Source organism: Mytilus galloprovincialis, chromosome 1 (genome assembly GCF_965363235.1).
Source record: "Mytilus galloprovincialis chromosome 1, xbMytGall1.hap1.1, whole genome shotgun sequence".
NCBI lineage: Eukaryota > Metazoa > Mollusca > Bivalvia > Mytilida > Mytilidae > Mytilus > Mytilus galloprovincialis.
Genome location: NC_134838.1, coordinates 14,848,804 through 14,871,733, shown reverse-complemented (window position 1 = coordinate 14,871,733; position 22,930 = coordinate 14,848,804). Strand labels below are relative to the sequence as shown.

The following is a 22,930-nucleotide window of genomic DNA, read 5'->3' as shown; positions in this document are numbered from 1 at the left end:
ATTGTTTAATATTTATAACTTGTTTTATTTGCTGTACATTTTTCACGTCCTTTTAAACAATATTTTCGTTTTTCCATACAGTTCGTCTCAAAAATTCCATTCCATGACTTTGTGACAGCATTACAGTTTAACAAGGCAATAATGGCTTGACTCAGATTATTCTTCCGCCATTACGCTTTTAAAAGAAATAAAAAATGTTGGTTTTTGCCATTAGCAATCCAAAACAGGTAAATCGGTCATTACATTTTCTACATTTAGATACTGCAAAATATATTTTATGCCATTAGCAATTCCATACGTGCAAATATGTCATTATATCTTCCTCATTTAAAAATTTCAAAATATTTTTTAATTGCTCGTCGATAAAATTGTAACCGAGTAACTCCTTCTCATTTTTAGAACCAACGAAACCGTCGAGACTTGACGAAGTTTCAGTTTTCATTTCGACGAAATGCAAGCTCGTTTGTAATTTAAGATTTATATTCATTGAATGGTGTTTAATTTTACATTCGTTCATAAGATGGTTACCAGAGTAAGCTGAGATTAAAGTACCGATTATCAGGTTGTCTGTATATTGATACTGTAAAATATCAGCTACGAGTCACAATATGAAGCGTTTTGTGAGTGTAGTTAAAAAAGGCTTCATATTGAATCCAGCAGTTTATATTTTACAATTAGATATGCAGACAACTAATTAATCGATGTATCGGGTTGCATTTGCGTATGTTTTCGAAAAACTAAAGATTTTTTTTATCCCAGGTATAGATTACCTTAGCCGTATTTGGCACAACATTCTCGAATTTTGGGTACTGAATGCTCTTCAACTTTGTTCTTCTTTGGCTTTTTAACTAATTTGATCTGGGCGTCACTGATGAGTCTTATGTAGACGAAACGCGCTTATAACGTATTAAATAATAGTTCTGGTATCTCTGATAAGTATCTGCTACCACTGGAACGATGCCACTGCTGGGGAACGTTTCGTCCCCAGCAAAATAGTAAGCACTTTGGTGTTGAAATGAATATCAATGATATGGTCATTTTAATAGATTTCCTGTTGACAAAACTTTAATTTTTTTTCGAAAAACTAAGATTTTCCTATCCCAGGAATAAAATACATTACCTGTATTTGGCACAACTTTTTGGAATTTTAGATACTCAATGCTCTTCAACTTTGTACTTGTTTGGCTTTATAACTATTTTGTTCTGAGCGTCACTGATGAGTCTTATGTATAAGAAACACGCTTCTGGCGTATTAAATTAATATAATCCTGGTACCTTTGATAACTATTTGTATGAAAGAAACAAGTATTTGCTTTGCTTCACCAACAAACCAGAAGATGACTTGATCAGTTTGGATCAAACTTATCACCGTCGGTTCATACATTATGACGTCACTGATATGTTTGGATCAAAATTATGAAGGCCGATCAACGTATTTGACATCACCAAGCTGTGATATGCATGAGCTGAGCAGAGTGATACAGATTGTGGAACCACCGATAATATGACTCTCAGTTATGATCTAAACATATTTTTTTATAACCAAGTCAAAATTGAAAACAACGTTCAAACCGATGATTGTGTTGATTGCATATAATAACCGCAATTTTTACACGTTTGCATGTAAAACAAATTTCTTGGTAGAGGGGTCTAAATACAGCACAAACAACATTTTCCAAAAGACCAAAAAAGTGAAAAGTATATTTTAACAAAACGAATTTGACTAACAGTCGAACAACTAATATTCTTAAACCCTGCTGAATGCCATTGACGATTGGCAAATAAATTAATCACGAGATGTAGCATAATTTTTTTTATTACTACTCTCATACATACAACTTAATTTCTTGTTTTTTACCAGTTTGTTAGTTGAAAATGTTCTGCAAGTCACTTGAATTATTTGCTATGTTCATAAATCTTTTTCTTATACAAGTTATCTAACATTGATCTATATTATATCTATCCCTGTTGTTGTAGAGGTTCTTTTTATAGAAAATTGTTTCTGTATTTTGTGATAAGACTGTCTGGACTTTTGTTACATAATTCGTTTTAATGTTTCTATGCCGAATTAAACTAGTAGTTTATCATTTGTCGGTATTTAACCACAGCTGCTTTCCTCAACACACACACATGCAGCGTTCTCGACATCTTACGAGGCATATGCCTCCAATGGGTCATCATGTTTGTGATGTAGCCTAGTCTTGCGTTCCGATATTGAGCCTGGTATATTTGATGAGATTTATTTTCTGAGCTTGCAGATAGAAGAGACTTGTAGTTTCATGCCGAAGGTGGAACTGTAACTATGATATGAATAACAGCAATCAAAGCCAGTGATGTTATGTCAGAAAATGATATACTAGTACCATTATCTTAATTGCAGTTTCTTTTAATAACTATTTGCGTATACGGAGTACTTCAAGTAACTTGAATCTAAAATAAACTTTCCTTCGTTATTAGTGTAAGGAGACGAGATTGATTATGTCTAGTACAGTTTTGCGCTTTATAACCAACACGTTTTGGCTATTTTTGAATGAAATTGAGCAGATCAAAATTTGTAAAGGAGGAATGAGGGACATTAGAAAGTTTTCGTTCTGATTATGAAAATAATGATTCATTTTTTTGTCGTGCAAAATATTTGAAAAATAAATCTACTCTCTTTTGCAATGGATTAAACTTTCTTTCAAAACTTATTTATATTATTTATCTTATTTGTTCGTTTTCATACGTTTACGGTAAGTGAATAAATAGATTCGTAAGCACTTCATGCAAGATGAGACCCAGACAACGTCTTGGATAATCAATTTGTGATTGTGATCGTAACTCTTCTGTATTTCGATTTCAGTCGTTCGTCATCAAACCCTGCTGTCATAGTTTCATCTACTAGAATATCATACTGATAAAGAAGTTCGAATAATTTGCACATTCACGCTCAGAACGAATCATTGGAGATGTGAAAACACTAAAATATATTACATCTGTTATAGATATTACAATTTAAACTTTTGAACGCCTGACGCGCGTTTTGTCTACGAAAAACTCATCAGTGGCGCTTGAATAAAAACAGCTTTAAACAAAATAAAGTACGAAGTACGATGTTGAAAACATTAAGCACCAAAAATTTCGCAAACAAAGAATGAAGTTATATATTCCTGGGGTAGAACATCCTTTGTATATTTCCAATTCTTTTGAAATCTGATAAACAATTAATTATTCATCTCAACAAAGACGTGCTCTAATGATAAATCGGAGAAGTAATCGCCACTAGTAGTAGCATCGACCAAGTGATTATAATTAAACTCATCAAATATACAGGGTAAATGGGAACTCAGCAATGGGAAAACTGGAATTTTCAAGATCCATCAGTGTTAATATGAAGAAACAAATCAAGATATGAAGCAATTTCTTAAGTTTTGGTGTTTGTTTTCCTTAAGATCATTAATTCACTGGGATATACATGTATAATATATGGATGATTGATTTACAGGACTTGATTTACAATTATACATCTGAAAGTAAAATTGAAGAGCCTGTCAAGTTACATTTTCTTTGTGTCTCTTATTGACTTGGTTTGAATTTTGTTTATATGAGTAATCGGTTGATGATTAATAAGTAACCATATCACCAGGATCGCAAGTTACAGATTACTCTTATGTGGTTTCTGCTTAAATGCCATTCATGCATAAATAATTTCATCTTGGATTGCTGCAGACATCTTTAATAAGAAAATATTACAATATGTATATGTTTATTACAAACAATAATTAAACAATATAAAAATTAACAATTAACAACGCGAGATATCCAGGTCACTTGACCATCTGTATGTGTTAGATCTCATACCCGTTAACGTTATTTTCGTTGATTTTTCTACGGATGAAAAACGATGCTCTGTTCGACATCCACAAAATTGCTTGAAAGATCTAATCATTAACCAAAACGATTTTTGGAAATGCTTTCCATACAACGCATACACAAAAAAGTTTACACTGAAAGTACTGTAATAAAGTAATTGGCAAATTTGTTGTAAAAATTTCTCGTATTTTTCTTTACTTACGGGTGCGACAATAATGTTATAGAGTCTAGCAAGATGGCTAGGAAAATTTAAAACTAAAAACAAAGATGACACAATCAATAGAGTTCGCGTCACACGCATCTGCGATTTGTTCGTTAAGTGTTTATTCCTTTTAACTTTCATTGAGTCTGTTGGTTTATAGCAATGTTGTCTTTTCTTGTGAAATATAGCGGCTTTACAAATCACTCTACAGTTCATAAAAGCTATACAGAAGAATGGCAGTACCATGCTTATAATTGTATCAATCCACGTGACAATTTGTAAAAACTCGTAATAGTCATTGATTGTTAAGCACCATTTGCGTGGGCCATACTGTACAGCTTCGGTTGTCCAAATGGCAAAGTTGTAAAATACCGCTGCAAATAGCACTAGACAAGTTACTGCTATTTTCTGTCGACGATTCGAGCATAACATAGGGGCCCGTAATGGATGGCAAATGGCGAGATAACGTTCCGTTGTAAATCCAACAACTAGCCACACGGATAAAAATGCCGCAAAATATGTAACATAGACAACAATCTGACATGGAATGGTTGTTGTTAGGATGTTTGAAGCTGTTTGGTCAAACCATGTTAAAAATAATGTGAGCAAAAAAAGGTTGTCGACAAAAGCAAGCGCGGCCAGAAACACTGATGATGAATGTCTTTTAAGAAAACTGGACGTAAATACTGCTATTGAAGCAGTATTCCCAAACAATCCTACTATAGCTATGATAGGTACCACTATAGTATATATATTAACATACAGTTTATGTAAATTCACGGATTCAGTTTGAAGTTTTTCTATTGATTCGTTGTAGATAGATGTTATATTTTGATCCATTATTGTATTGTCAGTATAACTATAAGTGTAGTTCAGTGTGTCATGTTGTTTATCGGGATTCATATCACTCAAATCTGAAAAAAAATAAGAAGAATAAGTTATGATAAATGTATGAAAATACTTTTGAATTTTTCAGTGAAATTGATTTATAAAAGATGTTTTGCTAACTGAAATATCAGATAATGAAATGTACAAATCAGTCCTCAAGGACTTTTTTGCACTAAAGCCTTACAACTATCAAGTTGATAATAACATTTACTATTGAAGTAATATTGTAGCTTATGTGAAAGCAACATACGTTCGGCGTTCTTATGTTATAAATGTACCTTCACTATGAAAGAGGACAAAATACTACAAATGACATTTTTGAACTTTTAAAATGATGGGTTCATGATGATACAATATTACACATGGCAACTTATAAAATAAAAAAATCATCTAAAACAGACGTATACACGTAACATATAACGTAAGAATAAAGACTAAGAAATCAGTCGGAAGGCAGTAAACAGTACACGATTATTTACTGGCTATTAGGACAATAAGCTTGCTGTTGTCCGAATAGCCAGTAAAAAAGTGTTTTATTATACAGAAAAAAATATGATTATTTTTGAAAGTCTGCCTATATGGTTTGAAGCTGTTCAAAAACGGGAAAGCGTTTGCTTCCAGTAAATATTTTATAGTCGGTAAACAATTTAAATCGGTTAATTGTCTTTTTTCAGACTATTTCGTAAAAGAAGATAGATTAATGTGTCTATAATTATATAAGGAACATATACACTGAGATACTGAAGTATAATACTAAAACATCGTTGTACTATCTTGGAAATCTGAGGATATTACAACAAAATAATAGCCCAAAAAAAAAGAAGGAAATTTGCCTATCATCCAATGATTGACGTAGAAAAACCTCCCTAACCAAGTTAAAAATTAATACATATATGAACTAGTATATCCGACGTTCAGATTGACACAAATCATTATAGAAATATGACAAAAATGAAAATAACAGGAAATAGATATCTTAAAGTACAATTGTTTCCTAATGATCAAATGAATACAGTCATGTTACTAACCATCAAATTGTGGGAGGAAAAGAAACTCAAATGGATAATTATTTTCAATTAACCTCTGCAGTTGGATCATAGTTATCGTTTGTCAAAAAAATACTCCTCATCCATTTCATTTGGCATTCCGGTTTTTTTTTTTTTATAAAGAATTGAAATAGCATACATTTATTAATCCCTACAATTAAAATATGATATGTACTACGATTATTTAACAAAAAGCTCCCTAGATATGAAGAACAATAGTAAATGTAGGTCTGAATCAAGTGTCGACGATAAGACAGATATCGTTTACCGGAAATGTACGTACCTTTTATCAAACACGTAAAAGTGAATGCTCAATGAAGAGTAGAGTACTCTTTGAGAATTCTGCTTGTGCGTCCTGACTTATATGATTGTTAACATTAGGAGACGAAAATAGTACTTTTTAGAGACGTTAGTAATCTAAATAATTAAAAACACTTGCTTCCCGAACATAAAAGGAAACAAAACAAATTTTCGACAAACACATCATGTTTATACAATAAAAATACAAACTACGATAATGTCAGCGGCATTGTATACAGGAACGTATAATCTAATGTATAGGTGCTGATCCTCGTGCGTAAACTATATTAGGGTGATAAATGTGAGGTATATCACAAAGAACTGAGTAGAATTAATGGGAAATGTAAGCATTCGTACAAATATTTAAACATTGTAGTTGTTCAAATAATTGTAACAAGGTTACGCCGACAATAAAGCGAACCTGTAGGTTCCAAGTGAGGGCTTGTAAGATAGCACATATATTACACAAATACTTCTCTACTGGTAAATCTTATGTAAGTATGAAAAGCGAATTCATTTGTTGAAATAAGTAAAAAAAACTCCTGATCTAGATAATAAGGTCGCCAATTATGAATGAATACAATTCATACTTAGCTTTATAGGACAACATTCAATCAAAGCTCAATATGTTGATAATTAGTATACATATTCAATAGTGGTTTCTGGCAACCTTTACGTTCGATCGTCAAAAGTGCGAAGACAGTACTAATGACGACTAAGTCGTGCAATATACTATACCATTAACCAGTGAGTAGGAACAATTATTTCAATTCTTATTATAGAAACGACACCATAAAATTGGTCAGCAAAAAGTTCAACTGCGTCTGATACGTGATTTAAAAAAGTTTTATTGTCGACAAGATGTAATTGCACTATGTAACTAAGAGATATATTATCGAAATAACGCTTAAAGTCAATACGTTTGGACACAAATTTCTTAATTGACAGATAGCTTAAGTTTACGTATTGTCAGAACCGTTTTTGGTTTTGTCGGAATCGAAACTTGTTTGCATGCAAACGCTATAAACATCGAACATTATAAGAAATTTTTTATAACATTTCGTGCAAATAAACTTTAATTCGTTAACTGTTGTTTACACATTATTGAAAACACATAGAATCAACTAATGAAATATAAGAGAGGAAAACTGGTGCTGATTCCAACTTAAACACGGGTACAATCTATGAGATTTTGGTTTACATCTTTCACATACATATATAGTATGGACTATTGTCTATTGTTGAAGATGACAACTTTTCCTCTATGTTTCTTTTAGTTATTTGTCTCGTCAGGTTGCTATCTCATTTCACTGTCATACAAATGAGAGGTGAAAACCTTTGTCTAATCCACAACTTTCCATAGAAGGAAATGCCTGTACCACGCCAGGAATATGACAATTATTTTGAAGTAAATGGATAATGGTTTAATCTGTAATGATTCCTGACCATATTAGAAAGTTTCTGTTTAAATGATTTTGTATGAAATTGACACCCTATTATCATCAACCTCTTCGTGATGGCGACCCTGAACCAGAGTTTGTTGACAATTGGTTGATACAATAGACGTCTTAATGTATGAAGTATGATCTGCTGAAATTAAGGCTACTAATGATCCTGTTCATCCCTTGATCAACTTAGCTTAACTGACGGCTGTCTGTGCTGATGGCTATGTTATATAAGTAAACATAAAGGATATGATATAAATTGAAGATTACAGCGGCGGTGTGACCTCGGAACATCAAAGCGAACACTGAATAAACGATATCCTCTCTATTGTAATAAATATTTACCGGAGTTGAAACCTATGGTTATGACCAGCGAGTCTCATGTAGAAACAGTTCACAAGTTTCAAATGAATCAATAATGTAGGTAAACATTTATTAAGTAATGATAGACTTGCTCAATTTTGGATGTTCAGTTAGTTTTTTTTTTTTTATTTGGCTTGAATTTGGCTCAAAATGTTTGGTCCCGATTGTACATTTTAAAAGTCAGTTACAAAACACAAGTCGTTTGTACTGTATTCGAATTCAATGTACTACTTGATATCAGATAACGCTTTATTGTCAAAGTTAAATACGCGATTATAAACAGAAGACCACTGTCTATTACATCCTTTTCAATTTGATGAGACTGTCATCAAAACGAGAGGGTTAGCGCTATTAAACCAGGTTTAATCCACCATTTTCTACACCTTAAAATGCCTGTACCAAATCAGAAATATGACAGTTCTTGTCCATTCGTTTTTGATGCGTTTTGTTATTTCATTTTGCCATGTGATTATGGACTTTCAGAATTGATTTTCCTCTAAGTTCAGTATTTTTATGATTTTACTTTTTACATGATTTCATAAAATTATTATTCACTTGTTTCATCTGTCATTGGTTTTTTATTTAATGGTTTGGTTTTTTTTTTTGGTTTTTTTTAGGGGGTAGGGGATTCAGTTTCTGATATTGCCCCGATATTTTATTGATTTGTGTTCTTATTTTCTTTTTCTAGTTGCCTTGATTTGTTTATTTGCCGCTTATAAAATATTTAGAAAACAAATTTATGTAAATCAAGATCTAGGGAATATTTTGTGAAAATGTGATATTTCACAGAAAGAATACTTCAAAGTTTGGCCATTTAGAATTGTTACTTGAAGTTTATTACTAAGAATTTATTAATTACGATAGTATTTATGAATACTTTTATAACTTGGTGAAACGTAAGAAGATATTGAATATATCCATATTTGAAAGGTACAAATGCAATTTTGATTTCTAAGTACGTAAACTGTTGTGTACCAGTAACGGTAGTATGGTTCTGTCGCCGACTGCTTCTTTAGATAATTACGCTTTTTGTGAAATAAATTGACTGTTATCAGACTTGTCCGATATATGTACGAAATAATTGTTGGACATTATATTATAAAGGTTTAGAGCGGAACTAATTAATGACCAATCTTACCAAAATAGGTGTGTACCAGTAACGGTAGTATGGTTCTGTCGCCGACTGCTTCTTTAGATAATTACGCTTTTTGTGAAATAAATTGACTGTTATCAGACTTGTCCGATATATGTATGAAATAATTGTTGGACATTATATTATAAAGGTTTAGAGCGGAACTAATTAATGACCAATCTTACCAAAATAGGTGTTACATGGCGTTTGCAGATTTTAACTATTTTCTTATATATCATACTTTTAGCTTCTCCAAGTTCCATTTTAATAATTGAATGATATCAGTTTTAATTAGTTTGTAAAATATTATGTAGGATCCCGGCGTAAAGTGAAACTGGTTTTAGATTTCATTAATTATAGTATGCCATATTTAGAGATTTTTAAACCAAAACGTTCTGCCTTTGGCTTGTTTAACTGGACTATCTGTACTATTATTTGTGTTTAGTTTACCATATACCGTTTAAGGAAAACAAAACATTAAACTGTCTAGTACATTTCCTTGCTTATTAGATGGACACATAATATGTCAAACATAGCCGAATGTTTTGCTTAACTCATGTACTATATAATCTTTGAAAATGTTCATAGAATTACTGGAACCTCGTAAAAGCAACATGTCGTTCTTTTAACTTTTCTTTGTTTTCCATCCCTTCAAATAGTATGTTTCACTAAAAGAATCTGAAATGTAGGCGCTACCAGAAACAGGAATAAACCGATTTGTTTGCTGGTATAACGGGTGACAAAAAATGTCCTGTACCAAGAAAGGAAATATGGCAGTTGTTATCTTCAGTCCGTTTACATGTATGTTTACGTTTGACTATGTTGTAGTTCAGTGTTGCTGTTGTTCCTTTGTTTTCCTATTAAAGTTGATGCTATTAAACAGTGGTATGATACTGTTGTCTTTATTTAACTAGAGGAATAAGACAATCGTGTGAAAATGACGTAAATTAATGGGGCACCATGTCAAGAGCAAGCAGACGTAAAGTCATGGGGCACTATGTCAAGAGCAAAAAGACGTTAAGTCATGGGACACCATTTCAAGAGCAAGCAGACGTTAAGTCATGGAGCACCATGTCAAGAGCAAGTAGACGTAAAGTAATGGGGCACCATGTTATGAGCAAGCAGACGTATAGTCATGGGGCACCCTGTCAAGAGCAAGCAGACGTAGAGTCATGGGGCACCATGTCAAGAGCAAGCAGACGTAAAGTCATGGGGCACCATGTCAAGAGCACGCAGACGTAAAGTAATGGGGCACCATGTCAAGAGCAGGCAGACGTAAAGTCATGGGGCACCATTTCAAGAGCAAACAGACGTAAAGTCATAGGACACCATGTCAAGAGCAAGCAGACGTTAAGTCATGGGGCACCATGTCAAGAGCAAGCAGACGTAAATTCATGGGGCACCATGTCAAGAGCAAGCAGACGTAAAGTCATGGGGCACTATGTCAAGAGCAAAAAGATGTTAAGTCATGGGACACCATTTCAAGAGCAAGCAGACGTTAAGTCATGGGGCACCATGTCAAGAGCAAGTAGACGTAAAGTAATGGGGCACCATGTTATGAGCAAGCAGACGTAAAGTAAAGGGGAATCATGTCAAGAGCAGCAGACGTAAAGTCATGGGGCACCATGTCAAGAGCAAGCAGACGTAAAGTCATGGGGCACCATGTCAAGAGCACGCAGACGTAAAGTAATGGGGCACCATGTCAAGAGCAGGCAGACGTAAAGTCATGGGGCACCATTTCAAGAGCAAACAGACGTAAAGTCATAGGACACCATGTCAAGAGCAAGCAGACGTTAAGTCATGGGGCACCATGTCAAGAGCAAGCAGACGTAGAGTCATGGGGCACCATGTTAAGAGCAAGAAGACGTAGAGGCATGGGCACCATGTCAAGAGCAAGCAGAAGTAAAGTCATGGAGAACCATGTCAAGAGCAAGCATATGTAAAGACATGGTGCACCATGTCAAGAGCAAGCAGACGTAGAGTCTTGGAGCACCATGTCAAGAACAAGCAGACGTATTGTCAAGGACCACCATGTCAAGAGCAAGCCGACGTAAAGTCATGGGGCACTATGTCAAGAGCAAGCAGGCGTAAAGTCATGGGGCACCATTTCAAGAGCAAGCAGACGTAAAGTCATGGGGCATCATGTCAAGAGCAAGCGGACGTAAAGTCATGGGGCACCATGTCAAGAGCAAGCAGACGTAAAGTAAAGGGGAATCATGTCAAGAGCAGCAGACGTAAAGTCATGGGGCACCATGTCAAGAGCAAGTAGACGTAAAGTAATGGGGCACCATGTCAAGAGCAAGCATACGTAAAGTAATGGGGCACCATGTCAAGAGTAAGCAGACGTAGAGTCATAGGGCACCATGCCAAGAGCAAGCAGACGTAGAGTCATTGGGCACCATGTCAAGAGCAAGCAGACGTAGATTCATGGGGCACCATGTCAAGAGCAAGCAACGCCAATCTATTGTCTTTTGTAACTTGTACAACATTGAAATTTGAAATAATTGGACAATTGTTATTTCAAACGCAATTTGACAAAGCGTATTCACCTATTCATTTATAAGACAATAACAATCAAAACCAAGGAGTAAAAAAAGACTCACAAAACCAACGGACATTTACATCAACAGTTATAAATAATAATTAAGAAAAAACACGAACTCCACTAAAAACCGGTGGTGAAATCAGGTGCTCCGGAAGGGTAAGCATTTTCTGCACCGTATACGGCACCCGTCGTGTTATTTCTTTGTTTAGTTCGGTAATGATGGAAGGTTATTATGACTGAGGAAGAATATCAGATATGATTTCTGACACACTTTTGTCATAATGGCCAATCAGCTCATGATGGCGACCGTAAAATTTCTTGAGTGATGACCTTAATTTGATTGATTCATAGCACTCTCCTAGCAACTTTTGAGAATGCAGTATTTCTCGTTCAACAAAATCAACGTACTTTGAGCTACCTCTAGAGAAACGTATCAATTGAGACACATATACTCCATATGCTGGTGCCGCTGTGATGTTGCTACACAGAAATGGAAAATTGATTATAGGAAAATTAAAATCATCGCGTTTTTTTAAAATTTAGGTGTTCAACCTATCATCAGTAGTCATTTCGAGAAAAGGTCTAAATATGAAGCAGATTTATCTGTGTCGGTAGTATCTTTAATTTCATGTTCATTTGGATATATTAAATGTTAGTGATCACTGAATCTAATATTATTAAAAGACAGTACATCATCAATATACCGAAAGGTGAAATTAAAAGACTGGGCTTATTTCTTTTGTCTTTTCTGTACAAGCCCTTGGATAAATTCTGCTTCTCAGGAATATAAAAACAAATCTGCAAGTAGAGGAGCGCATGGTACCCATTGGGATTCCAATAGAATGTTGGAAGACCAAACCTCCAAATTCAACAAATATGCTATCAATTTAAAAGTCCAGCATGTCAGTGATATCCTCGTCGGTATATTTTCTCCTTGACTCAGTATGATTTTTCACAAATTAAGCTGCATTCCAGCCCAAAAACTGGATATTTAAAACGTCTAGTGCCCTTTTTGTTAAAGAAACATAAGCTGACGAGTTCTTTCAGTCGAGCTTTAAGTTTAGTATGTGGAACAGTGGTATAAAGAGTTGAAAAATCAAAGGTTTTAATGTTGGTACAATGTTTTAATGATTGAGATTGTAAATTCACCAATAACTCTTTTGAATTTTTCAGTATCCACATCTGATTAACACCACTTCTTGAATATGCCGTTTCGGAATATTTCTGAAGTCCTTCTTTGACTGTAGTGAGTATGGCAGTAATAACTTTAGAAAGGGGTTTAGTGGAACACTTGGAAGAACCTGCAATATACCTTTCCTTATAAGGATTCTTGTGAAGCTTAGGAATCCAATTTAGGATAGACGATCCTGGTCTTCATCCTTTGGATGAACATCAAAGGACATTAGAACTGATTTGTGGTTTTCCAGGATCTCCTGCTTCTCAGGCGTACTTAGTGTATATGTAGGATTTCCAAGTGTGTTATTTATCCCCAGTTCCTTAATCAGACAAAAATATTGTTTGAAGCTTTGTCAGCTAGAACGACAACATATTTGTCATGGAGGCAAGACAACTCCTCTATGACCTGAGAGTCTTTAAAGATGGAAGGAGCTTTGGTGCTCATTGACCCTTTAAGCTTACTAACTCTTGTCTGAATCAATGACTTCACTGATTTTACCCACTCTGAAAGAGTGTCAATCTCAACCTTTTCTCTTTTTGTCCAGTCTTTTGAATAACCCATAACAGAATAACAGAATCCATTAGTAGTTTGAAATTCTGCTTCCAATTGATTGGCTGTGGCTCTCTGTATTTCGGACCCTTAGACAAAAGTTGTCTCAACTTGTAGTTATTGACTATTTAGGTCTCCAGAAATTACATGGCTAGCAGGATTATACACGAAATGGGAATGTGAACAGGCACAATCAGGTGGTTTAGCTTTGAGGTCGTCAATATTTAAATTCTGCAAAACTTGTTTGTGATTAAAATTTTTAGATGCAACAGGGTTGGTGTAGACATACGACACTATAGGAGAAGATTGATCCTTAAAGTAAGAAGGAATGTTGCTTTTTACTCTTTTATGGTGAAGAATATTACTTATATTTATAGCATCAATACCCTTGTTTGTGAACTTCAAATAGAAGAAAGAACGTTTTTGCAGTTCCTCCGAATGTTCAAAAACGAGTCTGAATAATCTATGGTTAGAAATATCCATCACCATGCATGGCAACTATTTTATACTTCGTAGATCGACTATCTGTAGTGTATTAATATTGACTGTTTAATTAGCTTCCTATTTGCTTATTCCTCTATTATATAGACTGTTGAATGAACATCCTATTTACCTGGAAATTCCTATTGATAATCCTATTAATGAATTGACAACCATCGTGTTTATTCGACAAATTCATTTTCAAAACAATATCAAAGAGTCTTTTCATAATATGATTTCAAACAAACAATTTGAATTTTAGATCCATCTAAACAACTCAATCACGTTTCCAAGATGAATAAAATCAATCGGTTGCTTTTATTTTGTCTTCAGAAATTAATTTTGTCGTATTACAACTTCACAAAAGGATGTCTGTTTGGCTATGATACAAAAATCAGATAACCGAAGACAGTTAAATGTTAAAACCCTCGTATCATTTCCTGCATTATTGAGGTTTCTGTGAGGCAAAATCAATAACATAAACCCATTGGCTTCTTAATTTACAGAGTAAGTGTGTTGTTTTTGTAGATAAGTTTTGTAAAAATATTTGTTTATATCAATCAACTTTTGCCACTTGAAAACAATATAAAGATTAAAAAAAGTGACAAAATACCGAATTCAAATGAAAATTCCAAGCGGAAAGTCCTTATAAAATTACACAATCAAAAGCTAAAATTCATCAAATGAATAGAAAACAACTGTCATATTCATGGTTTGGTACAGGCATTTTCTGTGCAGACAATGGTGGATGGAACCAATTTTTGTGAAATGTTTGTATATTGAAAAAGACAAAATTACTACTTCTCATACTAAGTCTACCTCTTAGCAAAGCATCAATTTATATACAAACAATTATTGTGGCGTGAATATTTTATTCAATAATATTTAGTTATTTACTCAAGGTTAGTCAATGTCTGTAAATTAAACTACACTGACTTCTAGCGGCAGATCTTCATGTTGATAGATCGTGTTTTTGGCTTCCCAGATATATAATGTTCAGACGTATTGAATTTTATTATGAATGGTCAATCCACGAATGGCAATTGAGTATCCAATCTAAGAGCACTGTTTATTTCGATGACCTCATATTGACCTCTTTAGATATACGTTGTTGATTAGAAATGTCTTTGGGTTGCTGGTATATAGAAGTACATGTATACCACAAATATCCGCTAATTCATACTACAAAAAAGTTTTGTATTTTGTAATCAAGTCACGTAACCCATTATACGGGTATTGTAACTAATAATTACATCTGAACGAGCGTGTTAAATATAATAACGTTGACTCTATGATCATATCGCTTCTTGTTGATGTAATTAGTCAGAAAGAACCTTAAATGGTAAGTTCTGACGTAAATACAAACTACATAGAAAACGTTTTATAGATTCATTCAAACGTGTGCACGTGCTGACACAACACATTACATATACTTAGTGTTGGTCTTCCCTCAACGTGATTCAATTTTTTATGTGCACGTTTGCATTGCGTAACCTTGACACTATTTTGGACACATTATTTTTTTTTTACATCATCGTGCTACAGTCTTTATGCGCTGATTTTACGTTAAATGTTAATTAATCAATCAATCAATTGTAAAGTTTTGTTTTCTACTGTTTATGATACTAGCAATGTCAATGTATTGGCAAGTCCAAATTCAGAAAAATAGTAATCACGTCCATTCAAACTCAAAAAGATACATGTTCATGTTTTAGTTACTGCTTCACAAGTCAAACTCATAATAATAGACTAGATTGAGTCCGAGCGCACCTGCAATGAACGGAATTCGAACTCCCAACCTCAAAAGAATCAACAGAATATTTATAACAGATCCTAATGAGGAGTAACTTGTATGGAAAATAATATAAAAAGAATTCAATAGTAAGAGTAGGAATCTGTTTAATCTTATGTGTAAATTAAACGAGGTCAAGTACAACAAGTCGTAAATAAATATTATAAAATCACCAAGTCATTTGTATAGAAAGAGAATGTAATAGTTTTTAAAAATCCCTTATAAGAATAAAACATCTTAACATAATGCAGACTCAGCAATTTTGTAGACATCGATTACAATGTTATTCAACAAAAGAGACGCTGAGATAACGTGGCACAAAAAAAGGGCTTAAAACAACTGTCAATTGATTGTTTCGAAACAAAAATAAATGATTACATAGTTAATGCACTTAAAATTCCGGAATGATTTTTACGAAACCAAAAAAATGGAAAGCCAATCATAACAACAAAAAACAATAACGGTTTGAACAGACAGCCTATTCGTTTTCGATCAGATAGTTGCAACCTTAATGTAGATTTTATGTTTATTTATGCACTGAAAAGACAGTGTGCATCAAAATATCTAGGGTACTAAAGACAAACTTAGGCAAACTGCTGATGAGATAATCAATAGACCAATTGAAATTAAAATTTTGATTTTTGTACCTTGTGCTCGTACTCCAAAATCAAACCAATCAAAATATTTGATTTCATGTTTCGAGTATGATTTTTGTGCTTCGAGCACTGAGCAAAGTTTTATGAGGATAATTATTACAAAAATAACATGTTATTCGTGTTTAATGGAAATTTCGACAGCAGATTAACCACATTGAAGAAGTAGAAGTAGAAGGGTCAATGAGACATCAATTAACCAGAGATCAACTGACGACAATGTTGGCAACTATATGTCACTTTACAGCATTCCTGGACTTTGAAACCTTTAAAAAAAATCCCCATGCACCTTAATCATACAGCAAGATAAAAAAAAACCGTCACAGATGCAATCTAAACAGTTTATCGAGACATCGCCAACAACAAACAAGTTTCATTTCGCACATAGACAAAAGCATTGGACTACGTTAATATAGTTCAGCAGTACATTTCGCACGCAATCAGTGAGAAAGCAATTGTTACCCTTAAATACCTACAATAGATTCAATTAAAAATCAACATAGATCGGCAAGAGAACAACAATATAGTAACATAAATCAGTTTAAATACTGTATCAACACATGATTAATGTTGCTGGAGGCATGTTCTTAGTATGTCATTTGCTGATAATTGTGTCCCGTCCTTTATGCTTAACTAGTTATTTCATTAACTATGCTTATCCAAAATAGATCATTAATGATAAGACAAACAAATGGTTCAGTCAAATGTAAAATTATGCAAACAATCGGAAAATAAAAATATTAATAAAAGTGCAATTTGTCCGTGCATCTGTACTTTTATCATTTGATAGCTTTAAATTTTGGCATTTTGGGGCTTTTTATGGTTAAGTGTACGGATAAATTTGTTTTTAATTTTTTGAAGACCGTGCAGTATCTTATACTCGCTTACATCCACCTCCGTTGTTCTCTAATGAAGTCCACAAGGAGAGCCGTGGTGTAGTGGTAATTGCATCAGACTATTAACACAAAGGTTCCTGTTTCGATACCCGTTCCTGGGAGAAAATTTTAGGGACTGGATTTTTGGATCTCCTTTGACACCATTGGCGAGTATGGTCTAGAGAAACGATGATAGTCCGTCGAAAGGGGACGATAAATGGCTGACCCGTGTTAAGAGAGAGCCATATTTCTGGCACGGAAAAGACACCCTTGTAGATTTCGGAAAAAGAGCAAGATAATGTCGCTACAAGGCAGCACTCGCACCCGCAAGACGGAGAGTGGTTAATATAAGTTCCAATAACTTGTTTCCCAATCCACTACAAATAAATATCTCTAAACTTAACCAAACTCTGGTGGAGTAGTAAGCTGTATATGCATTTAACCCTTAAAGATGTTATTGTTTTCCCCAAAAAACATAGGTCAAATTAAAAAGTCAATTGTTCATGAACAATTGAAAGGTCTTTCCTTTTTTCTTTTATCAATTGCCTTCTTAGTTAAAAAAAATATGGTTTCTAAGGTCTTCTATTATATGACAAAAATCATTCCTAAGGATAAAAATATTAGTACCAGTATCAAAAATGTCATATGTACCATTCATAGTATTTAAAGTTAAAAAAATAAGTGATTGCTAAGGACTTATATGTCGTTGCTAGGGACAAAAATGTCATTTCCAGCATTAAAAATTTCATATTTATATTATTCATAGCCTTCTAAGTTCAAAAATATATGGTTGCTAAGGTGTTTTATGTCGTTGCTAGGGACTTGACCTCTGACCTTGACCTAACTTTGTAGATATAATTATGCTGAACATTTTTGCAATTCAACGTTTCTTTCTATCTCTAACCACTTTTGAGTGAAACAATCATCATTTCGGACCCCAAAAACAGTTTTCGTGCCCTAGTTCCATAACAGATGGATCCAATAATTTTGAACCCAACGTAACAAATGTAGATCTTGACAAAACACACATTTTCTCAATTACATTTTATCAGCCATCTTTTATGGTTATTGAGTAAATCCGATAACAAGCTAAGGTCAAAATCTAGGTCATGACCTTGACCTTTAACCTTAAGTCAATTTTCATGGTCACGTGAATTGATGATCATTGGTGATTATCCTAGGTGGCTACAACTTACGGTTTCTGAGTTTAAGTGGCCAACCGACATTGGTTAATTTTCAAAGGGGCATAACCCTACCAATGAGTCGTTGAATCTTTTCGATCCAAATGTAACGAAGAACCAGGGTCTGTTCCTGAACAAATTCCATCCTTTGTCTTTTTTCTACCTATTATGGTTATGGAGTTAGAATGATAAAAAAGGTTTTCGGTGTTAGGGGAGATAACCGCTATAAAGGAAATGTTACGGGGTCGTACCCTCAACACAAGATAGCTTTTGGTCAACCGATACTAGATACCTAATATTATTTCAACATGTCTCGTACTTTTTCTGGGAAATTTCGTTAAAGTTTGGCGGAAAGAATAATAATAATCAGAAGAAATACAATAGAGTCTTTCCTTATAGAAAAAGGAAAGACCTTAATTAACAACTCTATGCATGTCATATGTCTGTCTCAGAAAAATAGGAAGAGCGATATTTTCTTATTGTTAAATTCTTACATAAATAAGCAACTATTATAACGCGTAAGATTGAAAGTTAGTAAAAATATTGACAAAATAAATCATCTGTATTGAAATCTTTGATTTAATGGTAAACTATTTGTTTACAAAAACATAAAATCCATAAAAACTCCAAGATGTTACTGCAAACATCTGCATAAATAATCAAAATTTAAAATGAATGAAAGGATTACAATGAAATAAATAAAACTACATATGATATATTGAAAAGAAAATCACATCAACGAAAGAAAACTGAAGATTAGCCCTGTTTGTCATAAGTTTGAGAATGAATACTTCCTAATAATGCTTAAAGTTAATAAATAAAAATTGTTATTGGATTTATTAAGAATAAGTCTAAACGAATAAACAAAAGTCATTGTCGGCATGCATAGAACAAATTGGGATTGTCCTGAGAGGACGGGTCATATCAATATCTGATCGAATGATTTAAACGATCATTTATAAATTGCCTATTTTTATTGGCTTGTATACTCACGAGTATTGTAATGCAGAATAACATTAAAGAAAACAAGTGTTTATTTACGAAGGTTGCAAATTATTAGTTTTTATAAAGGAGAAAATATGATTTGCCCTTTTCATTTAACATGATCCAAATGAGCTCGATGAGACAACTGAGAGCAATAACTATCAGTATTTATTTTTTTGTATCAACGGTCATCGTTAGTTTCTTAATGACTGAAAAGAGAATTGTAACAACAACAGCATAAGCATATTCCTGACAGGCATAAGGGTATATCAGCGTTGTCCCTCCTACCACAAAAGATATGGTAAATCTGTCTTAAAAGAGAAATGTTGGATATAGACAAGCGTACGATATGGGGAATTCTATATGCAACTTCAATACTATGTTGAACGTGTTTAAAACCCACACGCCATAAACAGTTCATAGTGTGATAAACCATTGAAATACTAGTAATGCGCACCAAAGTGTTGGTGGCGCTGTTTATTGCTGGTCAATCAACGAAAGTATTACCCGACAACCTTGTTCTATGTTATTTAACTTATCGTTTCATGTTTTTGTCTTTAATGAAACAGTATTTTCTGTCACATTTTAAATTGGTACATCAAGATATGACGACTTGAAAAAAAACCTGCTAGTGTTTTGAGAACACTAGAATTTACTCCAACTAGCATTGCATTTGTTTTTTGGGAGACTAATTTAGCTCGTTGTTGAGCTTTTCTCTAATCTTTCAGGAATGTAGTTATTTTCCTCTTAATTTCTTGTGAAATACATATCGATGTAGGGTCTTATCCGATTGATTAATTAAATTATCACTTTACAAACAAAACAAAAGGTTACATTAGAAATCTTTACAGTCATTAATGAAATAATTGTAAATGATGGAACGATTTTTTTACGATGTGACAGAGAGAAGTTTCTGTTTGCCTGACAAGGGTGGTCCAAAGACATCAGAATCGATCGTTCATCTGCTTCATGGTATTTCTTATACGTAGAATAAATGGCTTTGTCCACGCTTTATGAGAATTATTATAATCAAGTTACTTTGGTGATACTGTACGAGAATTATTTGGACATACAGATCACAGGTGGCCAATTTCATCCAGATTAATTAAGATCTAACGAGGAGATTAATCAGATACAATAATTATTTTTAGCCTTATACATAAATTCAATAAAAATGTATTAGTACTCTCACCACATAAAGACTCATAATAATATTAAACACAGTTCGTTTTATCTCGGTGGGAGTACCTTCACCCTAGAGCCCTCAAAATACCCTCCAAAAAAAAAAAAAAAAAAAAACGATAACGAAGACCACAACTTTAGCTTATTTCTTTCTTTCTATTAAATATCATTTCATATTTAACGCTTATATCTCGGAATCGTTGCACAAACTAATAGACAGGATTTTTTTTCTGTTTTGAACATCGTTATTTCAAGGCGGTCCAATATCTATTTGGTCTGCTGGTTTATTTCCAAACTTTTGAAATTTTACCTATATTCAAACGTTATTTTTTCAATACAAATTGTTGTTCAGATCATAACAATGACTCAAAGATATTTTCTTTTTCAATGTATGATTCAGAAATCACAACTTAAATCAATTGTTTATTGACATATACCTTCTTTTTTCTGTTGCAAATATGCAATCCATTTATTACTCACATTTACTTAAATCTGTCCAATAACAGATACATACATATAAGTACAGACTTTGAAAGTGGCATTACAAACATTAAATCATAGAGAGGCCATAAAATACAGATATAAGAAATAAACTTGTTCGAGTTCTTACAGAAACTTCATAGCTACAGTATTAGCTATACTATAGTAGTAAAATAAAATGCAATTATCTATCGTCATAGTGCACGCTTATTTTTTTTCCACCCCACTTTTATATGTTTTCACACTTTCAGTACATTTGCTGAAGTCATAACTGCAAAACAAGTTTTTAAAACAGATATGTCTGATCGCACCTGCAGAAAGTTCAGAAAGTTGTTGTGTCTATGGATTTAATTTAATCTTGGCACCGTTTTGTTAAAGGTTAATTTTCGATAGAAGTTTGCAGCCAATATCCGAAAGTGCACAAAATCATTGTTTATTGACATCTCAAAAATGTTCCGACTTTATGAAGCAAATCGTGAATTTTTAAGACAATATATCTATTGATTAACAAATTTGTGAACTTTTTTGTTATTGCATGACACTTTTGATATTCATTATCATAAAGTGGCTAAACGATTTTTTTTGTTGGTGCGTCCGCTGCACTTTTCTAAATTTACCTTTTAAGGACAACTTGAATACACAAATTGAAAGAAAGAATTACATATAAATGTTTTAATATGATACAATATCATATATGAAGGTTTTTAAGCTGTTAAATAGTTTGTAAGTTTTAATCATTTTAATTAAAAATAGAAATAAATCGTAGACGCATATACGTACTACATAAGAATAGTAAAACAAAGTGTTGTAAAAGTTTGTAAACATATTCAATTTGTAAATGTTCAACAATAAAATGTAAAATAAAAGTTTGAATTTACCTGTATAGAATTGACCATTGCCTTGCTTTCAGTTGTACATCCCTATTGCAACTGTTGATTGAAGACTAGGACACGCTATTTTAATCCTAGTAGTATCATCCTTCAAGTAATCGATTCTCAACACATACTACAATGTCATTGGATTTCTACATCATTATATTTATATTCTAGTGACACAAAGTTTTCGCCTTTCTTGATTTAACTTTTCGTTTTTAACCCGTAAACTTATAAGGTTAAATTTATAAAATAAAAAAAAAAAACAAGAACAAAACATTACTGTATATTTTACATACTTAGTATTAAATGAAATTATAGTTTGTGAGTAATACATTTAATCAATGGCAATCGTTCTGTTTTAGCTATTCGTTGTGATATCGATATAAGTCACGTGTAAGAAAAAAATAATTGTTTGAAAAATGTATATAATATTGCTTTTTCAATTTCACTCAGAGTATCAACCCTCAACCAAAGTAGACCACTAGTGCCGAGCTCTTTTGATAATGAAAGTGCCTAGGGCTGACACGGGTGTGTGAAAATACGATAGGATACACATTGCCTTTTTATTCTTATGTTGTTTTAAAAACCAACATAAACTTGAAGGAAAATAACATCTTACTTGAGTTTTTCGTGACTGATCATTCAAATGGACAATAACATTTTGCATGTACCGTGTTCCTTTTCCACATACTGGATACATGTATAGGTTATCTACCGCGAAAGGTAATGGTACACTTCTGAACTGATTAATTCAGAATATTTTAAAAAGAAAATACCAAAACAGAATTAAGTATACATTAAGATAAAGGAAAAGTAGAGTATCGAAACAGCATTTCTACGGTTAATCTACACAACAACAACTAAAAATAGGCAAAAAATAAAGGCAACAGTAGTATACCGCTGTTCAAAATACATAAATCGATAGAGAA

General features: G+C 33.2%; 1 protein-coding gene across 1 annotated transcript; it reads right to left on the bottom strand.

Moving 5' to 3' along the window:
- Nucleotides 1–3,694: 3,694 nt before the first annotated feature.
- Nucleotides 3,695–22,211, bottom strand: LOC143071277 (putative G-protein coupled receptor 139). The gene is made up of 2 exons (XM_076245526.1): nucleotides 22,005–22,211; nucleotides 3,695–4,968 (listed from the first exon to the last, which is right to left on the bottom strand). Exon 2 carries the CDS (start codon nucleotides 4,955–4,957, stop codon nucleotides 3,785–3,787), a length of 1,173 nt encoding a protein of 390 aa, XP_076101641.1. The 5' UTR covers nucleotides 4,958–4,968; nucleotides 22,005–22,211; the 3' UTR covers nucleotides 3,695–3,784.
- Nucleotides 22,212–22,930: the final 719 nt, after the last annotated feature.